This window comes from Lemur catta, chromosome 2, assembly GCF_020740605.2.
Source record: "Lemur catta isolate mLemCat1 chromosome 2, mLemCat1.pri, whole genome shotgun sequence".
NCBI classification, from domain to species: Eukaryota; Metazoa; Chordata; class Mammalia; order Primates; family Lemuridae; genus Lemur; species Lemur catta.
In genome coordinates, this window is record NC_059129.1 from 46,004,330 (window position 1) to 46,023,530 (window position 19,201).

The 19,201-nt window shown below is 40.0% G+C and overlaps 1 protein-coding gene across 2 annotated transcripts in view; it reads left to right on the top strand.

The window, feature by feature from the left end:
• The first annotated feature begins 960 nt into the window (after positions 1-960).
• The window catches only part of KCTD20 (potassium channel tetramerization domain containing 20), a 33,115-nt gene continuing 14,874 nt past the window's right edge, over positions 961-19,201 (top strand). The window contains exons 1-3 of one of the 2 annotated variants that reach the window (XM_045543613.1): positions 961-1,268; positions 14,022-14,171; positions 16,816-17,021. In XM_045543613.1, coding sequence (XP_045399569.1) covers positions 16,862-17,021 — 160 coding nt within the window. In that variant the 5' untranslated portion in view covers positions 961-1,268; positions 14,022-14,171; positions 16,816-16,861. The remainder of the gene's footprint in view (positions 1,269-14,021; positions 14,172-16,815; positions 17,022-19,201) is intronic. The other variant, XM_045543612.1, reaches the window with a different exon arrangement.

The following is a 19,201-nucleotide window of genomic DNA, read 5'->3' on the forward strand; positions in this document are numbered from 1 at the left end:
GAGTAGAAATGAGAAATGGCCCTCAATTATAAGGAAAAATTGACACCTTCAGTTTTGAAAATTAAAATTGTTGACTATGGTAAAGCAATTTTGCTATACAAGTATCTGTTAATCATTTGAAACCTATTAGAATGAGTCAAACTATTTCTCACATTCCTTCCATTTCAATGCCAATCCTAATCCTTGGCCCCAAATTAGTTTTTAGAGGCTCCCTTGTAAGGAAAACAATCCTTAAATTTAAATCTCAATTTTAAAAACATGCTATTAGTTTATATAGCTTTCAATAACAATTTAAAAATAGCAAAGCTTGCATAATCAGAATAAATATTTAATTAGTGTAATTTTTAAAATTACAAAAGCCACTAGAAACCATGACAGTAAGAACTGATGCTATTTTCTTTCTTTTGTTTTTTGTGTTAAAATATTTTACACAGCTGGTTTTCCAATAATTTGCTTCTAGTTGATTTAAAATTTGGAGCTCAACTTTGCCGTAAGAGGTAGTTTCATGAAATCAGTTAGACGAAAACATGAGGCTTTTTTCTTTCTTTTGGCCAAAAAGCACATCCAGGATAGGGGCTTTCAAGGAAAATGCGTTTAAGTAACTCCAGTATTCTTACAAACATTGTCCCCCAATGTCCGGGGACATCGGGGCTTCACATTTTTCTGTAAGCATTAGCTGTCCTGGGGCTGCACGAGCTTATTGCACAATTCAGAAAACAACTAACTTTTCCGTCTTAGACCTTTAATAATTGAGAGAGGGTATCCGCAGCTCGAACACCGAACCTGCCCAGGCTGTTCGGGCAGGCCGCGCCCTCCCCGGGCCCCCAACCGCTCGGCCCCCGGCGGGAGCCCCCCGCGCCTTCCCGGCGTGCCCCGCGCGGCGGGGACTCTTAACGTGAAGCGCCGGGTGACTCAGCCGCGTGGCCGCGCCGGCCAGGGCGGGGGGCGCGCGCCGCTGCGGCACGGCCGGTCCCGGCGGCGGCTTCTGGCGGCGCGGCCTGCGCGCGCCTCCCGGGCGGATTCCCGCTCCGAGCTCCGGAGCGTTGTAGGCGGCGGCGAGTGAGCGGCGGCGCGGGAAGGGTTCAGGCGCGAAGACCCGGCAGGGCGAACGACGGCGGGCGTGGCCCGAGTCCTGCCTTTGTGACCCGGTGGCGTCTCCTCGGGACGCTCGCGGCAGCCCGGACCCCGGATCGAAAGGCCGCGGGACTAAACTCTGCGCGAGGAGAACGTCGGCAGATGGGTGACGGGCGCCTGCTTTCGTGCTGAGGGTAAAGTCTGATCATCGGGGAAGGGAGGTCACTTTTTGCCGAAATGGTAAACACAGCCCTGGGGACAGCTGAAATAGAACTTGACTGCTTTCTGCAGGCCTCCGGTGGCTTATCCCGCCGGGAGAAACGGGACGAACCCTGGAGTGTTTACTGGCAAAACACATGCAGACGCGTTTTTTCTGGCAATTAATTGAATCCAATAAATTGGGTAGTCGGTTGCACTTCCTCCTCAACTCGGGAGCACAGAGGGCCTTTTGCTCGGTGTTTTCACCCCTGCTTCGGAGTCTTCCTTCCCCGCCACCCACAAATTACTGGCTCTCATCGGTGGCTCTGAGTGCAACAGAGATCCTTAACCGGTCATCTGCTTTTAAATAAAACCTTACTTTCTGTACCAGACAGTGTCTACAGGTTTACGAGGCCAGTTCTGCACTATCAGAAAACTTGTATTATGCAGTTTGTGATTCTTTCTGAAATTTCCTGGGTTGAACTGATTTATTTTAAAATGAGAATCCAGTGAAAAAGCTGACATGATAAGCAGAGCTGTGAAGGAACTGTTTAACCAGCTTAGGAAACTATATTTCCAAGTCCCCCCCCCCCTTTTTTTTTTTTGAGACAGAGTCTCTCTCGCCCCCGGTAGAGTGCAGTGGCATCATCACAGCTCGCTGCAGCCTCAAACTCCTGGGCTCAAGCAGTCCTCCTGCCTCAGCCTCCCGAGTAGCTGGGACTACAGGCGTATGCCGCCATGCTTGCCAGTTTTTTCTATTTTTAATAGAGATGGGGTCTTGCACATGCTCAGGCTGTTGTCCAACTCTTGAGCTCAAGCCATACTTTGCCGCCCCCCCCACCCCGCCCCCGCCTCCCAGAGTGCTAGGGTTACAGGCGTGAGCCAACTCCTGTTTGCTATGAAACCACTACCTGCAACTGTTAAAATTGAGGTGGTTTTTTAGTGGTCCCCAAAACAGAGTGTTGTAGTAACATCACTTAATGTGACAAATCCAGAGTCAGAGAACTTCACCCTCAACTTCTCTATCCCCTAGAAAATTCTCTGGGCTGGAGTTCTAGAACATAAGGTTGCTCCTTAATAATAAAGTTGCAGTAACCTAGCACCACTTCTAGAAATTTGATCCTAAAGATCTGTGATGGGTCCCTGAGTGCACATTTAAGCAAGCACTTCCTTCCTCCGTTGGTCTATTACCGGTGATCCAGGGACCATACTTTGAGAAACATCACCATTGGGCTGGGCTAGGATTTGGGTTTTTTTGTTTTTTTTTTTTCCAATAGAGTTAGGGAGTGCAGGTGTTTTTTGTTAGATGGATGAATTGTATAGTGGTGGAATTGTATAGTGAAAGTCAGGGCTTCTAGTATATCAGTCACCAGAATGGTGTACATGGTACTCAATAGGTAATTTTTGCTGGAAATTTTTAAAATTACCCAACTCCCTTATCCTTTTGATGACTTATTCCTCCTCTGCCTCCAACCAGTCATATAGGCCAAGAAACCCTGACTCTCTGGAAGGCAATGTGAGGAAAGATAGTGTTTTCTTGGACCCTGTCACCAGGGTAGGAAATGACTTTCATACATATTCTGATATTGCCTTGGTGGTTCAGAGTTAGCCCAGGCCTGATTAATCTGTACTTTTTCCTTGTGAGGGCTGCTTCCAATATCATCAGAGCTTAAGCAATGCCCAATCTCCCCGCTTCCAGCTCACTCCCCCAGAGACCCAGGGCAGCCAATTCCCATGGCCTTGAGCTCTCAGATTCTCTGAGCTATAATAGTACTAGTATTTATGAGGGCTTTCAGTTCAGCTGTACGTTAATTCAGTCACCAAATATCTGAGTAATGTCTGTTTTGTGCAAAGCACTGTAGCAGGCCATTTTATCAACAACATTGCAAATATGGCATAGAGTTGCATTGCCCCTTTGAGGCAGAAATGAGGGCTGAATAACCTCTACTGCTGCCAAAACCTTTTTCTATTTCTTATTCCTCCTTCAAATAGATGTGTAGAAATGAGATTAGAGTTAGGCCATGTGTTTCTGACTTTTTTCCTGTCTTTGGTTTTTTTTTTTTTGGTGTCTCATTTCTCTTATTAATGGATCTTTTTCTGTTGATTCACAAGATGTCATGTCTTTCCTTCTGTAGCCTTGGGCTTCCTGATTATCGTGTCTTTCTGGAACCCGGAATCTGACCTTCTTGCCCCTCCTTGGCTAAATGGAATAGAAAATTAAGGAGAATTGTTGGAAAACAATGTTTTCTAGTTGGAAGACCCAGAGTTATGGAAATATGAGGCTTAGAGATATAAGGGAACCTATTACAAATTTATTGAGTGCAATCCTCTCATCTTTCAGATAACCTGAGAGATGAGGTGACAGTGAGGATTCCTGGCTCCTAGCCCAGTGTTCTTCCCACTAAATCATATCAAGAAAAATGCTTCAAAAATGGAAGAGGTCCAGAGAAATTATGAGTAGATGAAGAAAATGGAGAGACTTTGATATAACTACAAAAGCAATATTATCTTATCTGGAAAGATGGAGATTGAAAGAGAATATGATCCAACCATATAAATCATGAAGAGTAGGAATACTAATATAAGGAATGCTTTTAAATTTGAAATAAGTGAAAGGACAAATAAGAGCGAGCAGATAGCTATCTTATAAAACCCAAGAGATGTTATGAACTCAGTATTTTAAAAAAGATTCAGTAAAGGTTTAGATAAATACTTAGGTGATTTTTTTTATTAGATATTATATATGCTTGAGCAATGTCCAGAATCTTTTGAAGTTGTCATTGTAAGTATACTAATGCCTTACCAGAGTTATTAGATATTTCTAGGTATCTCTGAGGTAGAATTTAAGACTGATCTAACCTCATTTATTTCTTAAGTTATGGGAAGTGAGATTGTTGGCATAGTACATGTATTTCTGGAATAGTAGGAAGGAAAGAAGTATGGATGAAAGAAGAAGGCCATTTGATATTTTAGCTTGGAGTCTCCAATTTTAGACAGTGTTGGATTGTTCTTGTATATTTATAAAAGTAATAGAAATAAAAATAGCAATAGTAAGGGCTTACCAAGTATACATTATGTACCAGACACTGCACTAAATGGTTTTATATCATTGTCCCATTTAATTATCTCCATTTTGTAGATGAAGAATCTAAGGCACAGAGACTGAGTGCCCAAAATCATACACCTAGTAAGTGGCTAAGCCTGTGTTCAAATTTAAGTCCACCTGACTTCAGTGCCATTAAAATATATGCTTGATAGTGTCCTAGTTACACTTCATTGGGTAGTAGTTAAGAATGTGGGCTCTGGAGTCAGTCTTGCCTGAGTTCAAATCCTGCCTCCTCCAGTTACTAGCTTGTATGGAGTACTCATCACCTTCTATGTCTATGAAATAGTACCTACCTCAGAGGACTTTTAGGATTGAGTTAATTCATGTAAAATGCTTAGAACCATGCCTGACAAATTTTAAGTTTTTGGAAAATGCTGGTTGTTAATGTTTTTTAAAATATTATAATTTATTTCAAGATAACTATTTAAATTTAGATTGTTCTTTCCATTATTTGAAATACTAAGGTTTTATGATAAGTATAGATATAAAGTAGACTTTATCTCTGTGCTTACCAAGGCAGGGGAGCCTTACTAAAATTGTGGAAAGCTTTGGGATGTAGTATAAAGATCCATGACCCAGGCCAGAGGATTTGCTTCTAGTTGTCTGTTACTGCTAGCTCTGTGATCCTAGGCTCAAAACTTCTGTTTCATAGAGAAGGTTGTAAGGATCAGACAAAGTAATAAATGTAAATGAAATTTGAATTTCATATGTTATACAAATGTAAAATAGTGTTATTAAAATTATGGAGGAAAGTTACAATGAATTATTGTTGGGTTTTTTGTTTGTTTGGTTGGTTTTTGGGTTTTTTGTGAGACAGGGTCTCGCTCTGTTGCCCAGGCTAGAGTGCAGGGGCATCATCATAGTTCACTGCAGCCTCAAACTCCTGGCCTGTAATCCTACCACTTTGGGAGGCTGAGGTGGGAGGATCATTTGAGGCCAGGAGTTAGAGGTTGCAGTGAGCTATGATGACTCACTGCATTGTAGCGTCAGAGACAGAGCAAGACCCTGTCACAATTACAAAAAAAAAAAGTCAAGTGCTTTAGGCCTCAGATAATACTGTGTGTGTGGGGGGGGGGGGGTTGGTTTTTTTTTTCGTTTTTTGAGGGGACAGAGTCTTGCTCTGTTGCCTGGGCTAGAGTGTCCTCGCGTCAGCCTAGCTCACAGCAACCTCAAACTCCTGGGCTCAAGCAATCCTACTGCCTCAACCTCCCAAGTAGCTGGGACTACAGGCATGCGCCACCATGCCTGGCTAATTTATATATATGTATTTTTTTAGTTGTCCAGCTAATTTCTTCCTATTTTTTTAGTAGAGACGGGGTCTCACTCTTGCTCAGGCTGGTCTCGAACTCCTGACCTGGAGCGATCCTCCCGCCTCGGCCTCCCAGAGTGCTAGGATTATAGGCGTGAGCTACTGCGCCCGGCCTGTGTGTGTTACATTATCTACTTGTCCCCGTTTTTGCCAAGAATGCATGAAAACTTATACTGATTGGCATTGGTCCTTAACTAGATGACCTTTTTTACACCATCTTCTGACACAGTGATTTTGAACTGTCTCCAGAATTTTCTGCGTGTTCTCTTGCTCCAGTACTGATTTATTGTTCAAGCCTTCAGCTCTTTTTCTTGCCATGTGAACACTTAGCTTTTTTCTATAAAATAGCTTAATGCATTTTTTATTTTTTCATTGCACTGCCTTTAAAAATGTTATTGCTAATAGTATATTCTTTGGATTTACTAGAAGTTTGTCATTGAATTATCCTTAAAAGCCTGCATATCTCTTCTTTAGGAGTTTTAGTTAATAGCAAACAGAAGAGTATCCTGGATATTAGAGACCTCATCCTGGAGATTCTATCATATGTTGACTGGTCTTTTCTTAAGAGTCATGAGCTTTGCTTGGCCTACTGTGTGCCTTCGATTGTTCCTAGCTAAAGGTATCATTAGAATGATCTTAACTAATTAAATCTAATCAAAAGATGCAATACTTTGTGTGGAAATTATCAAATTTTGTCTATCCAATTTTTAGGTAATAAAGTTGAAAGAAGTTATAGCAGAATTAGGTAAAATCTTAATTTGAACTCAGATCATAAAACCAACACCCATCTGGGGGTAACTGATTTAGAGGTCCTTTTGTAGCAATTATTTAAACAGAAAAAGTGTGCCCATTATGAACACAGAAAGGTTGTATGAATCAGACCTATAAGGAGAGAGCGCACAGCATGATGGTAAACAGCATAAACTATGATGCCAGCAGCCTGGCTCCACTACTTGGTAGCTGTGTGACTGTGGGAAGTTTCTTTAACCTCCTCCTTCCTCGGTTTTCTCATCTGTAAAATGAAGGTAATAATGGCACCTATTTCATAAAGTTTTTTGAGTCTTAAGTATTTATAAAGTATTTAAACAATATATAAAATGTGTGTTAAATCAATAATTTGACATTAAAGAATCTCAGCAAATTAATTTGTTCTCATTTAAGATATGTTCTTGAGTAGTTGGTTTAGATTTGATTATTAGTTTAAGGATGAAAAAAATTGCTGAGTTTGAAAACAATGATGTAATATTTAGGAACTTTTTATATATACTATTTCTAAAAAAACTTGTTTTGGTAGACATGAAGTCTTGCTGTGTTGCCCAGGCTGGTCTCAAACTCCTGGCCTCAAAGGATCCTCCCGCCTTGGCCTCCCAAAGCACTGGGATTACAGGCATGAGCCACTGTGCCCAGCTATACTTTGTTTATAAGTTTAATTTTTAAAGATTTACTGGAACTTTTTGAGTACTTAAAATTTGCTTGGTAGGCAGTTGAAGTGCTAACACAAGAAAAAAAATATATGAAGATTATAAAGATAGTTTACAATTTTTGATGGAAATACCAAACTTAGGGGATTCATGTTTTATATTTTACACTGGATAGTGTGGACAAGAGTTTTTACTGTTCTTTAAATCTTTTTGTTTAGAGTACATTAAATTTTTTAATTTGGCTGATAAAGTTATAAAAGAAACTGTTTAAGGGGCTTTAGACTGTTTAACTATAAATTGAATTTAAGGTCTTAGTCTTAATATAAATCCAGGTAACTTAATATGGTATTTTATGTGCACAAAAGTTGTCCTTAATAGGTTATATGGACAAAAAGGTACTAAGGTGGTAAGTTAGGCGTGTCAAGTACAGGAGACAGGAAAGTTTATCCAAGCAATTAGGATTTTGTCACTACTGTCATTGCATTTTTATCTGTCAGCTTGTTAGCCTGGCCTGTGATTCACAGAGAAGGAAGGAAAAGGGAAGTGGAATCAGCTTTGCTGTGAAGTTGTAATACCCTCTTCTCTCCTGCTTCCCTTCTTGTTGTAGTTTTATTCCAAGGAAGAAATGAAGAACAGAAGTGGTTCTGGCAATAAACATCCTTTGAATATTCTGCCTTGCCCAACTTGTGTAGTTTGTTTTGCCTTAAATTCTACTTTGCAGGTTATTATTAAAGTTTCACCAACTCTCTTTTGGGTATTTGCCCCTTTTTTCATCCTTTTGTCATTTTTCCATTGGGTTAGTTTCAAGTATTTTCATAAACTTCGTGGAATATTGTGATAATAACCCTTTGTAGTCTGTTAGAAAGGTAGTTTTTCAAGTCTCTTGTCTTTGTTTATAGGATCCTTTGTCATAAAAATGTTTTCAGATTTTTTTGTAGTTAGATTTGTCTTCTTTTAGCTTTCGTGTTTTGGGTCTTGATTTAAAAGGCCCCCCTACCCGTAGATTGTAATTTCTTAGAATATTCTTGGTGAAGAATGCTGTTGTGATTCAGCCTCTCATCCATGAAATGAAAAGGTAATACTAGATCAGTGATTCTCAAACATGTTCAGTTATTGGGATCACTTGAGGAGCTTGTTACACATTCGGATTCTCCAGCTCCAACCCCAGATTTAATGAATCAGAATCTTTGGGGAGTGGGGCCCAAGCATATGTTGTTAACAACTCCTCTAGGTGATTCTGATCATCAGCTAAATTTGGGAATTGGACAATATCACTAAAGTTTCTTCTGATTCTAAAATATCACTTTTATTATGTAATTCTTGTATAATCTCAACAATTAGATTATAAACTTTTTGAAGGGAGACAAGACTGTTTTAGGCATTACCCTTCTCTTTGCTGTCAATTCATTAATATCCTTACTACCTCACTCCTAGACAAATCCAGCAACTTCCTCTTATAACCCCTTCAGTCTGTCTATGGCCTTATTTATCTTACAGGAATATTTTGAACATGATACTTCTCTGCAAAAATTTGGCTTCACAAGAAAATTCTAACTCTGTTCTACCTCATAATTCAATGGCCTCTTTAAACTGGTCCCAATTGGTGTGTGGCAGTTGGTGTGCAGCCATCCAAGCTGTGCGTTGTACACAGTTCCTTAGAGGATGGTATGCATGGCGTTCCAGGAGTTGTATGTGATGGTGACCCTGATTTTTCCCACCTTTTTGCATTACTCTGTCTAGCCTGATTGGTTTACTCTCTCTCTCTCTTTCATGTAATAATAAAGTCTTGTTTGTTCTTACTTTCCTGGCAGTTATTTGCTATTCACCCTGTCTGGAATGCCCCGTTTCCCCTTTTTGTTATTGAAGTTCTGCATATTACCAGCTACATGGTGGAATATCATGCAGCCATGATAAAGAATGAGAAAGATCTCAGAATTCCTATGGAGTGATATCCAGGATATATTGTTAAGCAAAAATAGCAAGGTACAAAAGACTGGATATGGTGTTCTATCATTTGTACACTGTTGGTGGGAATATAAATTAGTACAGCCACTATGGAGAACGGTATGGCCATACCTCCAAAAAACTAAAAGTAGAACTTCCATATGATCTAGCAATTATATTACTGGGTATATATCCAAAAGAAAGGAAATAAATGTATCAAAGAGATATCTGTACTCTCATGTTTATTATAGCACTATTCACAATAGCAAAAATATGGGATCAACCTAAGTGCCCATCAGTGGATGAATGGGTAAAAAAAAATGTGGGATATCTACACAATGGAATATTATTTAGCCATAAAAAAGAGTGAAATCCTGTCTTTCACAAGAACATGGATGGAACTAGAGGGCATTATGTTAAGTGAAACAAGCCAAGCACAGAAAGACAAATATTGCATGTTCGTACTCATATGTGGGAGCGAAAAATGGATCTCATGAAAATAGAGACGAGATTGGTAGTTAGTTACCAGAGGCTGGGGGAGAAGAAAGGCAAAAAGAATATAAATGTATTTATTACCACTGATCTGTATACTTAAAAATGGTAAAGATGGTAAATTATAATTTTACCTCAATAAAAAATGAAAAAACAATATATGTATACACACATATTTGCTTATTTCTACAAAGAGAAACATGGAAGATAAGCAGAAACTAATAAAATCCATGCTATGATTGAACGTATGTGTTCCTCCAAAATTCATGTGTTGGAATTTAAACTCCCAAGGCAATGGCAGTATTAAAAGGCGGGGCTTAATCCTAGCACTCTGGGAGGCCGAGGCAGGAGGATCGCTCAAAGTCAGGAGTTGGAGACCAGCCTGAGCAAGAGCGAGACCCCGTCTCTACTAAAAAAAAAAAAAAAATAGAAATTAGCTGGACAACTAAAAAATATATATATATAAAAAATTAGCTGGGCATGGTGGCGCATGCCTGTAGTCGCAGCTACTCGGGAGGCTGAGGCAGGAGGTTCACTTGAGCCCAGGAGTCTGAGGTTGCTGTGAGCTGGGCTGACGCCACGGCACTCTAGCCCAGGCAACAGAGCGAGACTCTGGGGAAAAAAAAAAAAGCATGGCTTTTGGGAGATGATTAGGCCATGAAGGCAGAGCCTCATATATGGGAGTAGTGCCTTCTAAAAGGGGATTGAAGGGGGCTAGCTAGCCCTTCTGCTCCTTCCACCATGTGAGGAGGACACCTACATGGCGTCATCTATGAGGAGCAGCCACCTCACCAGACATCCAATCTGCCAGTGCCTTAATCTTGGACTTCTCGGGCTCCAGAATTGTGAGAAAATAAATTTCTGTTCTTTATAAATCAGGTATTTTGTTACAGTAGCACAAATAGACTAAGACAACTAGTCCTCTGTAGGGAATAAATGGGAACAGATTGGAGGGGAAGGGAAAAGGAGAGATACTTGTCTGAGCATTCTTTTTTTATGTGACTAACTTTTGAACCATGTGTTTTATATATTCAAAAAATAAATTCAAATAAATTTTAAAAAATAATGAAAAATATGCTATAATTGATATAAAGAGAACCTAACTTACAGAATACACAGAGAAAAAATAACTTTTGAACATAGCATGCTGACCATACGTCCTTAGTGGGATGTACTTAAGGACAAAAAGAACTGCCGCCCCCCAAACACCTAAACTTAGTGGGTTTATTGTTAGTAGTGGTATTCACATTATAATTCTGAAACCAGTTATGGACCAAGATTTTCAATGTGAGGGAAAATATATACTAATATAAAATAAATGAGGAAAAACTAGTATTAAATTTGAATTGAAGATATCAGTATAAACTCATGGTTGCTTTTTAGAAAAAAAAATCCCCAACTTGTCCACTGAAGGTGGCCTAGAAGCAGTGACAGCCCACTAGCAATGAGAACATCTAGTGTTTAGATAGTTAAAAAAAAAAAAAGGCTATAAAAGCAAACATGAAACCAGTTGGGTAGATTTGATTATGGATTGTATATTGATGGAATTATGGAATTGTTAATTTTCTTAGGTGTGAAGATGGCACTGATCTGTAGAAAAAATTTCTAATTTTCAAGATACACATGCTAAAGCATCAGGAATGAAGTATTGTGATGTCTATAACTTTCAAGTGATTTGGAAAAATATGTATATATGTATACAGTGGTTCCCCCTTATCTGAAGCGGGTATATTCCAAGACTTGCCAGTAGTACCAAACCCGATTGCTGTCAGTCAGAAAACATTTCTGTTAATGGCTTCCACCCACAAACTTAATGCCTTTTCCATCTTGACTAAGCATTTGCCATGAACTGTGGCTGTAACTTTTGCAGTGTGGGGTGTGACAGCAAAACTAGCACAAATTTCTTTTTCCTTCTTCACTATTTCCCAGGTAGAAGATTCATTCTTACTGTAGATATTAGCAACCTTTGTATTTTTTCTTAAGTCAAGAACTTTAACCACGGCCATGCACGATGGCTCACGCCTGTAATCCTAGCACTCTGGGAGGCCGAGGCGGGTGGATCGCCCGAGGTCAGGAGTTCGAGACCAGCCTGAGCAAGAGCGAGACCCTGTCTCTACTAAAAATAGAAAGAAATTATCTGGACAACTAAAAATATATAGAAAAAATTAGCCGGGCATGGTGGCACATGCCTGTAGTCCCAGCTACTCGGGAGGCTGAGGCAGGAGGATCGCTTAAGCCCAGGAGTTTGAGGTTGCTGTGAGCAAGGCTGACGCCACGGCACTCACTCTAGCCCAGGCAACAGAGTGAGACTCTCTCAAAAAAAAAAAAAAAAAAAGAACTTTAACCTTTTCACTTAAAGGAAGGACTTCATGGCTTCTCGCTGGCATATCTAAATTGCCAGCGTCACTACTCTCGGGCTTTGGGGCTGTTACTAAGTAAAATAAGGGTTACTTGAACACAAACACAGCAATACCACAGCAGTCAACCCAATAACCAGGATGGCTACTAAGTGACTGATGAGTGGGTAGTGTAGACAGCATGAATACCCTGGACAAAAGGGGTGATTAATGTCCTGGGCAGGACAAAGCGGGACAGCAAATGAGATTTCATCACACTGCTCAGAACAATATGATGAATTGTTTTTATCTCTGAAATTTTCATTTAATATTTTTGGACCACAGGAACCTCGGATAAGGAGGGACAACTGCATCTATGTATATATATATATAGAGAGAGAGAGTGTGGGTGCAGGATGTGAAGCAGGATGATCACTGGTGAATCTGAGTAATGGGTATAAAAGTACCGATTATAATGTTTCAGTTTTCCTATAGATTTGAAGTTTCAAAATAAAAAGTTAGGGAGAAAATCTTACCTATACTTTAGAGCCCTGCTCAGATTTTGTCTCTTTTATGAAAACTTCCTTTTCCCAATCACACTAGTGATCCTCAAACCTAAATGTGGGTGAGAACTGCCTTAGAAGTTGTTTTTTCTTTTTTTTAAATTACAAATTCCCAAACCACAGTGTAAGCTCATGGAGAAAGACTCTCAGAGGACAGGCTTAAGAATCTGGAACCACTGGTCTGTACTACCTATTGTGTATCTACTGAAGTTTACTTATCTTTTTCATATATCCCCACTTAACCCAGCTTGGGAGCTGAGGGCCAGCCCTTGAAAGTGTTGCTCAATCTCGTGTGTCTCAGTGCTGGCACCGTGCCTTCCACCCAGTAGACATTTGGTAAATATACATTGAGTATTTTTTTTTTTTTTTTTGAGACAGAGTCTCACTCTGTTGCCCGGGCTAGAGTGAGTGCCGTGGCGTCAGCCTAGCTCACAGCAACCTCAGACTCCTGGGCTCAAGCAATCCTCCTGCCTCAGCCTCCCGAGTAGCTGGGACTACAGGCATGCGCCACCATGCCCGGCTAATTTCTTATATATATATTTTTAGTTGTCCAGATAATTTTTATTTCTGTTTTTAGTAGAGATGGGGTCTCGCTCAGGCTGGTCGCGAACTCCTGACCTCGAGCGATCCACCCACCTCGAGCGATCCACCCGCCTCAGCCTCCCAGAGTGCTAGGATTACAGGCGTGAGCCACCGCGCCCGGCCCTCTACAGCTTTGACATATTAAAAAAGAAACCACGCTGATATGAGTGCTTAGACAATACAGAAGATCCAGTTACATCATTGGAAAGCTGTGTAGTGTTTAGTTTTAAAACTACAGGTTTGACGTATAGAAATAATATGTTCATTATCAGTAACCATTTGGGATTGTGTTAACAGTGGTACCATAATTGAGTTTTATTACCTCTGCCAGAACCTGCTTTGCTTTCATCTGGTGGGTGATCTTGTCATTGTGTCTTATTATCTCATAGACTTCCAGGGAGATGGGAGCAAGTCATGGGAAGCATCCAGTGATTCTAATGAAGCCAGACAAACTTGGTAGGAATAAATCACTGCTCTTACCTAGTATCCATCAAGCATGAGTTTTAACTCCAGCACCCAAAATTTTTAAGGCTCTCAAAGGTGAAATTTTGGCGTATTGTTGAGAATGAATGACTTTTTAAATGACCACATTAAAATGAGCTGTCTTCTTTATCAGATAAAGATGAGGAAGACTGAAACAATGACTGTTAACAAGGGTTCTGGAGAATGGACACTCCATGCTGTTGGAAGGGTAAATTGATGTTTATAGAGGTCAATCTGGCAGTACATCTCAAACCTTTAAAATTACCATTTTCCACAGCGATTTTACCTCTAGGAGTTTATTCCAAGGAAATAATGGGGTAACTGCCCAAAGATACATGTGCAAAGATTTCACCACAACATCATTAATTTTTCAAATGTTTATATTTTTCTATATTGACTGAATTTTTTTAATGAGCACATATTAATTTTATGAGCAGTAAAACACCAATAATGTTTCAATCACTGGATTTTTGCATTACTTCCCTAACTCCTACTTGATATGAACTTCAGCAGCAGTGACCCTGGAAAATACTGATTTTCTCTTCACTTCTGACAAACGATAGAGGAAAGAATAACTTCTAGAATCAGTAATGGATGGAAGACAAGATGGTTTGGGGAAGCAGTGTGATGGGATGGAAAGAATATGGAAATCCAAGGACCCAGGTTTGGAATCTATCCCTGCCTCTTAGCTTGAGTTATGATTGGGGAAAGGGCCTAACCTCTCTCTCATAGGTCAAGAGATTTTTGTTTTGTCATTCTGGGATTATAGGGGACTTTGGGAAATGCTGGATTAGGTGATTTCTTAAAGTGTGTGCCATTAAACATTAGTAGTCCTGAGAAGGTTTCTTGCAAAAAGGAGTTCTGAGGCCAGATCCATTTGGGAAATCTCTGCAAACTGGATCCTCTCTTGGAGTTTCATAGTACAGTCTGATCTTGTTCACTGAAGCATTGTTATAGTTAAGTTATAAACAAATATTCATAGATAGGATCAGAATACTATGCAGCAGTTTAGAAGGAGTGAACTAGATCTTCCAACATGGATGGTTCTCAACATTAATTTAGAAAAACACTACAGAATGAGAATTATGCATATAGTATATAGTTTGTGTTTTAAATTTATCTGTATAGTATAAATGCCTTTTAATATTCTAAAAGGATTCATACCAAGCAAATAGTGATAGTTATTTGGAGAAGAGACTGGGATTGAGGATGATCAAAGGGTCCTTTTTGCCTTATCTGTAAGGTTTGCATTTTCTTAAAAGGCAGTATATTCGTGTATTACTTATAAAAAGTAAGTACAAATGTCTATGAAGTGTTCAGAAAGTTACTTTTTTTTTTTTTTTAAGACAGAGTCTCTTGACTGGCTTAAAAAAAAAAGACAGAGTCTCACTCTGTTGCCCAGGCTAGAGTGCAGTGGCTTCATCACAGCTCACTACAACCTCAAACTCCTGGGCTCAAGCAATCCTGCCTCAGCCTCCCGAGTAGCTGGGACTATACATGCATGCCACCAGCCTGGCTAATTTTTTCTATTTTCAGTAGAGACGGGGTCTTGCTCTTGCTCAGGCTGGTCTCGAACTCCTGAGCTCAAGTGATCCTCCCACCTCGGCCTCCCTGAGTGCTAGTATTACGGGTGTGAGCCACCACAGCCAGCCTTAGTTTTGAGCAGCTAGAGAAGCAATAGCTATTGGTAGATTGGAACATTATGGTTCAAAACCGATTAAGCTTAAAGAACCAGACTCCCTTTGGTTGTTAATGCTCTTTGGGATGTCAGTGCTCTTTCCAGTTCTGTGGACCTTCTTTATCTTGTTCTCTAGACTTTATTTTGACATCTTCTGGGTCAAACTTGAAGTATTGGTGGTTCTACCAATCACTAGAGATAATTTCATGTGTCTGCATTTATTGTAATGTGAATATGTTTTTTCTTTACGAAAGAGTAATCCTGAAAAAGCTGAAGCCACAGAGCAGGTTTTGTGCCAGTACATTCACTTTATTTCTTCAGTTTGCTTTATGTTGTAAGAGCCATTATCTGAGAATAAAGATTTCATCAGCTTGAAAGTATCTCTTTTTAAAAATGATTTATTTTCAGGCACATGCATTGATCCCTCTTTTCAAAGTGGTCATTTTTATATTTCATCCAAGTGAAAATAGACAGTAAACTGATCAACCTTGTGCTCAAAATATTTTAATACAGGTTATGAAGGGATTCAAAATTTAATTCATTTCTTCTGGAAAGAGGCTAAAAGAAAGAGAAAAAAATTTAATTCACATTACACATATTTATTATGTGTATTATAGATGTTTGTTGGCACCTACTACATGCTTGGTATGTCTGGAAATTTGGAGTATTAAAATTTGTTACTACCCTTGGTGAATTTCCTGCTTCCTAAAATATTGTTAAGCATGCAATCCATATACGTACAAATTACTGGTGATTGAAGATGATTCTTCCAGCAGAATGCCAAGTGAAAATTAGTAGAGTATAAACTGTGAAAATGCTAAGTAGGGTGAACTTCAGGAATGTTTTGAGTAGTTGGGCAGCTGGTGAGGATGGAAGAGTTGCAGGGTGTGATTACCCCATAGAAAGGTGTGTGCTCCTCCCTTCTCCCTGGTCAGTGAGTGTCTTGCACATGTCAGTCACTTGGTATGTGCTGTTCATGGCATGGGGATTGTGAGTTTCTTGCAGGAGAGATGACCTGGTTAGCCTTACAGCAATATGATTTTGAGGTGGAGTTTGGGAGTTGAGCATAAGGTACACAGGGTAAAAGAAAGAAAAGGGAAGATAAAAGAGAGAACTTGAGCACTACAAACCAAAGTTTGTTTTTGTTTTTAAGCACAGATGGCTCTCATACAGACATTATGGTTGTGATTGTTTTTAATTTCCTGGTGTTTAATTGTTAGAAGAGTGTATGTGTCAGTTTTTTAAAACATGGGCAGGTTTTCTTTAATTGAACAATTGCCCCTGACCATGTCTCTATCGTATAAACAACACTGAATTATTTTACCACCATTTAATATGTAGAATGGATCATGAATGTGGCCAATCAGTGAATTTGATGTCTATTTATGGATAAAGCTTAAAATTATTCCCTGGTAGCAAGTTTATCAGCATTCTTTGTGGTTTGGTAAAGACCATTTAAATCAGCCCAATTCCTCTCAATATAAAATCACAAAAATGTTTCAGATGCCCATTTCTCCTGAGAACAAGAATGAGAGCTGTCCATCAATTTTCTGTTTTGGCTTTCATACCATGGAATTTCTTAGAAACCTGTTTTATGAGTTCTAAATCATGTTTATTCCTGTCTTGTAGGATTTCATTCTGATCAAGCAGACAGTTCAAGATACAGAGTCCAAGGATGAATGTTCACCGCAGCAGTGATGGCGACAGGTTATTGCGACAGGAGGCCAGCTGCCTAGTGGATGATACTTCAGCTGCAGCCCAAGAAAAAGAAACAAATGGCTTGGCTTCATCTGGTCTTCATAGTCTTACTTATCCCCTAGGTCCCAGGAATGAAGGTGCAGTGATTACCTCTTGACCTAATTTAGGAGTCTTTCTGACACTTCAGCATCTACTCTGCTCAGAAGGCATGAATGTTCTTTTTTTTTTTTTTTTTTTTTTTTTTTGAGACAGAGTGTCACTTTGTTGCCCGGGCTAGAGTGAGTGCCGTGGCATCAGCCTAGCTCACAGCAACCTCAGACTCCTGGGCTTAAGCGATCCTACTGCCTCAGCCTCCCTAGTAGCTGGGACTACAGGCATGAGCCACCATGCCCAGCTAATTTTTTTGTATATATATTTTTTAGTTGGCCAGATAATTTCTTTCTATTTTTAGTAGAGACGGGGTCTCACTCTTGCTCAGGCTGGTCTCGAACTCCTGACCTCGAGCGATCCACCCGCCTCGGCCTCCCAGAGCTAGGATTACAGGCGTGAGCCACCGCGCCCGGCCATGAATGTTCTTAATATAAATAAATCATACAAGGCCAGGCACAGTGGCTCATACCTATAATCCCAGCACTTGGGGAGGCCAAGGTGGGAGGATCGCTTGAGCCCAGCAGTTCAAGGCTGAAGTGAGCTATGATTGCACCACTGCACTCTAGCTTGGACAACAGAGAGTGAGACCCTGTCTCTTAATTAATTAATTAATTAATTAATAACTAACTAACTGACTGAGCTTGGACAACAGAGAGTGAGACTCTGTCTCTAAATAAACAAATGAATGAATGACCGACTGACCCACCAATTGGCTTAGCCTACATATCACAATTACACAAAGCTGATCTTCACAGAAATCTCCACTTATTTAATCGGTCTAGCACATCCAACTTGGTGGTGACGGTGTAAGAAAAACAGCCACAGGTTTGGAGGCAGAAGACATATTCAAAATCTAGCTCAGCTACCTGTTAGCTGTAACCATGGATAAGATTCTTAATCTTTCTGAGCCCTGCTTTCTTAATCTAGAAAACAAGGATATTAATATTCTTTCTACCTTGCAAGGCTGGTGGATTAATGAGTTAATTGATGTGAAAGCTCCTGATAAACTGTTAGGTTCTTTTTAACTTTTAATAAAAACAACAGCAACAATAATAGCAACTACCATTTATTGAGCATGCACCGTGGTAGGAACTTTACATACATTCTTTAGATCAGGGTGGCAAACTATGGCCAAATCTGGCTACCTGTTTTTGTAAATAAAATTTTATTGAAACACAGCCATCATGTCTATTTGTTACATATTGTCTGTGGCTGCTTTCTTGCTCCGTAGTGGCAGAGGCTGTGACCCACAAAGCCTAAAATGTTTACTTTCTGGCTCTTTGTGGAAAGTTTGCTGATCCCTACTCTAGATTAATCCTTACAACTACTATCCTTGTTTTATAGATGAGGAAACTGAGGCTTCGAAAGGTTAGATAACTTGCTCAGATTCACATTGCTAGGAGGTAGTGGGCCAGGGTTTGAATCTGTGTCTTTCTGGCCAGGCTGTGTTATATATTTAATATCTGTCAACTGACAGAAAAGCAGGTGACTGCCACCCTAGAGTGCACCGTTAGGGAGAACTTGTGCAATGAGTCTCTTTTCCTGCTCACCCATTTAAGCAGGGTAGAACCTGAGGCTTCTTCCTTGGGTTTGGGAATCAACCCAATTTAATTGCTTCATTGTTGGGGGAAATCAAGCATTCTAAAGTACTGCTGAATTAGTAATTCCAGTACCTGTTTCATTTTTAAGAACAGCACCTCAAGTGTGAAAGCCTAGTCTGGTGATCACAGTGTTACTTGTGACAAGCTTGCCTGTGAACTGCATGGAAGCTTAGCTCTTGGTGTGCAAACGTGAGACCACGTTGAAAATTTATCAGAAGCTGTAGGATGTGAACTCTAAATTTGTTTTTGGTCTAGATTTTTGTTTCCTTTTATCTACAAGCAAATGAGGAAAAAAATTAAGTGTCCTCTAGCTAACAATTTATTTGGTTGTCTGAGTACAAGAAATCAGAATAAATAGGCCGGGCGCGGTGGCTCACGCCTGTAATCCTAGCACTCTGGGAGGCCGAGGCGGGTGGATTGCTCAAGGTCAGGAGGCCAGCCTGAGCGAGACCCCGTCTCTACTAAAAATAGAAATAAAAATTATCTGGACAACTAAAAATATATATAGAAAAAATTAGCCGGGCATGGTGGTGCATGCCTGTAGTCCCAGCTACTCGGGAGGCTGA